The sequence below is a fragment of the Palaemon carinicauda genome, chromosome 26 (assembly GCF_036898095.1).
Source record: "Palaemon carinicauda isolate YSFRI2023 chromosome 26, ASM3689809v2, whole genome shotgun sequence".
Classification (NCBI taxonomy): Eukaryota; Metazoa; Arthropoda; class Malacostraca; order Decapoda; family Palaemonidae; genus Palaemon; species Palaemon carinicauda.
The window spans coordinates 308502-313501 of NC_090750.1; the positions used below are offsets into that span (position 1 = coordinate 308502).

At 38.5% G+C, this 5000-nt stretch overlaps 1 protein-coding gene and 1 pseudogene across 1 annotated transcript; one reads left to right on the plus strand and one right to left on the minus strand.

Annotated features, from left to right (window-relative positions):
* Nucleotides 1–473: 473 nt before the first annotated feature.
* LOC137619439 (piggyBac transposable element-derived protein 4-like) lies at nt 474–1379 on the minus strand. Its single transcript, XM_068349499.1, has one exon. It carries the CDS (start codon nt 1377–1379, stop codon nt 474–476), a length of 906 nt encoding a protein of 301 aa, XP_068205600.1.
* A 13-nt stretch (nt 1380–1392) lies between these two features.
* LOC137619440 (uncharacterized) overlaps nt 1393–5000 on the plus strand; it is a 126555-nt pseudogene continuing 122947 nt past the window's right edge.

The following is a 5000-nucleotide window of genomic DNA, read 5'->3' on the forward strand; positions in this document are numbered from 1 at the left end:
TCCCATATTAGAAGTATATTTGGAGACCATCACTGGTTTTTCAATAACTTGTCCTAAATTCCCTTTCATAACACGGCGATGTTGGGTGGTTCTTGCGGTATGGGTATGTAGAGAGCACATAATGACGTCCTTCTTATCTTTCCAAGACAGAATATGGCATCGCTTATTTTTCACATACGACCTTACTGTTCCTACCGATGATCTTTTTCTTTTCTTCACTTGAGGGGGAAGGCCTTTCCTATTCGTATTTATCGTTCCAGTGATGTGAATTTTTTTCTTCAGAAGTTCCGCAGCTAGAGATAGGTTTGTATAAAGACGATCCGTATAAACATGGTATCAAGTTTCTCCTGTGGCACGCGTAACGATGTCCACTAGTGTCAATACAATGCGAGTGGTGAAGAGATGACCAGCATAACCAAGGCACTCGATAGTAGCTTTGCCGTAATACGGAATCAAACCTAGAATATATCCCGTCAACGCATCGGCAATATCATATATTCTGATGCCCCATTTTGTTGGTTTTTGCTGTCGTACATCTTGAATGCTGTCCTGCCCTTGAATGGCACTGTGGACTCGTCGACGCTTAGATGGCATCCAGGATGATAATAATGTAAAAACCGTTCAGATAAATAGTCATGAACTTGTTTTACCTTTGACCTCCGAGATGCCATGAAACCGCTGCCAGGGGGTTCTGGAGGAGACACATGAAGACCCCAGAATATCTGGAACCACCTATCTCTCCTAAAGATTTGCCGAAAAAACGAACTTTCGTCCACCCATTGCTTGGAAAAGAAGTCCCTTGATCTCTTATTTCTGTGTAAAGCCATATTAATTATTGTTCCATGAAAGGCCATCATTTCCTCCACGCTTATTTTTTGCCAGTTTTGCCATATAGAATATTGTTGCAGAGGCCTTTTCCTACTTATTAGTTCCTCTGTGTAGCGATTCGTTTCAACTGCAATTGTTTGGAAAAGTTCCCGTGTAAAAAAGAGCATAAAAAATTGTAAAGGAGTGTTGATAGTTTGATCAGGACAGCTGAATTTTGCTCTTCCTTTGAAAGTAAATCTGGGTAATTCATGCCTCTCTTCATCAAACTCTTCCCAGTTATTTTCATCGGCCCATTTTTCGTCATTTGTGTCTTCGTCTTCTTCAGGGGGCATTACCATATCGTCGGTGTATTCGTCCTCGTCTTCGTCAGGAGATTCCGCTTCTAGGTCTTCATTCACAATGATAAATGAATTGTTTTCATCAGATGTGGAAGGAGCGGCAGACGGTTCATCGTTTTCACTTGAATCATCTTCCGATTCAGAAGTCAGTCCTAAAAAGTATTCAAAGATTTCCTCTTCGTTTTCAAGAAACTTCCGGTGTCGGAGAGACATGATTAACTCAGCAATGAGCTCGTTACTAATCAATTACAACTCGGCGAAACAAGAAGTCTGCTCTGTGTATGATCGTCTGAGTGTTGTTGTTGTTGGGGTATTAAAGCCAACACTTGTTGTTGGCACGGGCCTTTCCCTTGGTTGGCCCGTAGGCGTCTGAGTGTTTGGGTACCTGGGTTTATAGGGGTAAGGTATGGGATTAGCGGCTTATAGCGACCGAGAGGATTGTCAACCCTGAATAACGCGAAACAAATAACAAATTTGGCTATTTCCCCACGTTTTTGCGCCGAATAACATCGTGATATCTGCTCTTCATTTAGCCAGTTTTTCTAAGAAGAAAATTGACATATAAAACACGTTTTTTGTTCACAAAAATAACATTTCTTGAAAGATATAAAACCAAGTGTTATTCTGGAATTCTTACAAGAAGGAAACATCATTAGTTGGCCTCCTAAAGCAATTATAAAACGTGCCGGCTGGTAGCCGGGCTTCGGTCGGAACCTACCATTCGGAAAAGCCGGCTGGGAGCCGGACTTCGAGCGCAAAGGGTTAATGAATATACGTACACAGGACTGACAGTAAGTGTTTTCGCAGGACACAAGCCCAGAAATAAGAGAATGATAAGCATGGGATGGAGAGCTTATGATAAAAAAAAAAATTAAATTGTGGAAGGGGAAATACCGCTTTCTATAAAAAGAAAAGTATTTAATCAAATGGTCCTACCAGTTTTAACAAAGGTGACTCCCAGCACACCTTGATATTTTTACTTCATATTGTCGAATTGAAATGCATTCTCATTTGCTGAATTCCCTGCCATAAAACTTATGCAATGGGATATATTTCATTTCCATCAAGGATTATAATATTTGTCGCCGTAAGACTCATTATCCTTCAGGATCCTCCCACATAATGAACTCTCTATAATCCACGGAGCTCCAATGTTCCCTTATTGCACGGAGAGATGATATTGCATGCCATGGACACCAAATATTCGAGATGCCAAGAGCCACACTTTAAATGACGCCTCCATTTTGTGCCGTGAAAGGGGATAAGCTTCGACGCCATTCTTCTATGTATACTCTTTAATAATTAGAAATTCACATGTATCTATATCCATAACTCTTCATATAAGCAAAATATAATACTCAGACACCAAAACACACACACATACACACATATATATATATATATATATATATATATATATATATATATATATATATATATATAAATATATATATATATATATATATATATATATATATATATATATATATATATATATATATATATATATATATATATATATTCAAATAAGCCATATATATTTTTGATATATTAATGTCTGGATTCTCTTAACGACCTCGGGATCAGAGCCCCAGGCGAAATCACACAAAGACAAGAGCTTGGCTCCGGCCGGGAATCGAACCCTGGTCGGCAAGCTTATATAGACAGTGACTAACCCATTCGGCCACGAAGAAAGATAAAAGTCAATGACAATTCTACTGTACTTATACCTGTCGAATTCAGGTATTTTGTACTTAGAATTGAAATCAACCCATCTTCACCATCGTAGCTAATTGGTAGTTTGTTACTTGGCATTCAATTAATGATAAATTTTGCACATTTTTACGTGTTTTTCATATTCAAATAATCCATATATATTTTTGATATATTAATGTCTGGATTCTCTTAACGACCTCGGGATCAAAGCCCCAGGCGAAATCACACAGAGACAAGAACTTGGCTCCGGCCGGGAATCGAACCCTGGTTGGCAAGCTTATATAGACAGTGACTAACCCATTCGGCCACGAAGAAAGATAAAAGTCAATGACAATTCTACTGTACTTATACCTGTCGAATTCAGGTATTTTGTACTTAGAATTGAAATCAACCCATCTTCACCATCGTAGCTAATTGGTAGTTTGTTACTTGGCATTCAATTAATGATAAATTTTGCACATTTTTACGTGTTTTTCATATTCAAATAAGCCATATATATTTTTGATATATTAATGTCTGGATTCTCTTAACGACCTCGGGATCAAAGCCCCAGGCGAAATCACACAGAGACAAGAGCTTGGCTCCGGCCGGGAATCGAACCCTGGTCGGCAAGCTTATATAGACAGTGACTAACCCATTCGGCCACGAAGAAAGATAAAAGTCAATGACAATTCTACTGTACTTATACCTGTCGAATTCAGGTATTTTGTACTTAGAATTGAAATCAACCCATCTTCACCATCGTAGCTAATTGGTAGTTTGTTACTTGGCATTCAATTAATGATAAATTTTGCACATTTTTACGTGTTTTTCATATTCAAATAAGCCATATATATTTTTGATATATTAATGTCTGGATTCTCTTAACGACCTCGGGATCAAAGATCCAGGCGAAATCACACAGAGACAAGAGCTTGGCTCCGGCCGGGAATCGAACCCTGGTCGGCAAGCTTATATAGACAGTGACTAACCCATTCGGCCACGAAGAAAGATAAAAGTCAATGACAATTCTACTGTACTTATACCTGTCGAATTCAGGTATTTTGTACTTAGAATTGAAATCAACCCATCTTCACCATCGTAGCTAATTGGTAGTTTGTTACTTGGCATTCAATTAATGATAAATTTTGCACATTTTTACGTGTTTTTCATATTCAAATAAGCCATATATATTTTTGATATATTAATGTCTGGATTCTCTTAACGACCTCGGGATCAAAGCCTCAGGCGAAATCACACAGAGACAAGAGCTTGGCTCCGGCCGGGAATCGAACCCTGGTCGGCAAGCTTATATAGACAGTGACTAACCCATTCGGCCACGAAGAAAGATAAAAGTCAATGACAATTCTACTGTACTTATACCTGTCGAATTCAGGTATTTTGTACTTAGAATTGAAATCAACCCATCTTCACCATCGTAGCTAATTGGTAGTTTGTTACTTGGCATTCAATTAATGATAAATTTTGCACATTTTTACGTGTTTTTCATATTCAAATAAGCCATATATATTTTTGATATATTAATGTCTGGATTCTCTTAACGACCTCGGGATCAAAGCCCCAGGCGAAATCACACAAAGACAAGAGCTTGGCTCCGGCCGGGAATCGAACCCTGGTCGGCAAGCTTATATAGACAGTGACTAACCCACTTGGCCACGAAGAAAGATAAAAGTCAATGACAATTCTACTGTACTTATACCTGTCGAATTCAGGTATTTTGTACTTAGAATTGAAATCAACCCATCTTCACCATCGTAGCTAATTGGTAGTTTGTTACTTGGCATTCTATTTATGATAAATTTTGCACATTTCTACGTGTTTTTCATATTCAAATAAGCCATATATATTTTTGATATATTAATATCTGGATTCTCTTAACGACCTCGGGATCAGAGCCCCAGGCGAAATCACACAAAGACAAGAGCTTGGCTCCGGCCGGGAATCGAACCCTGGTCGGCAAGCTTATATAGACAGTGACTAACCCACTTGGCCACGAAGAAAGATAAAAGTCAATGACAATTCTACTGTACTTATACTTGTCTCTGTGTGATTTCGCCTGGGGCTTTGATCCCGAGGTCGTTAAGAGAATCCAGACATTAATATATCAAAAATATATAT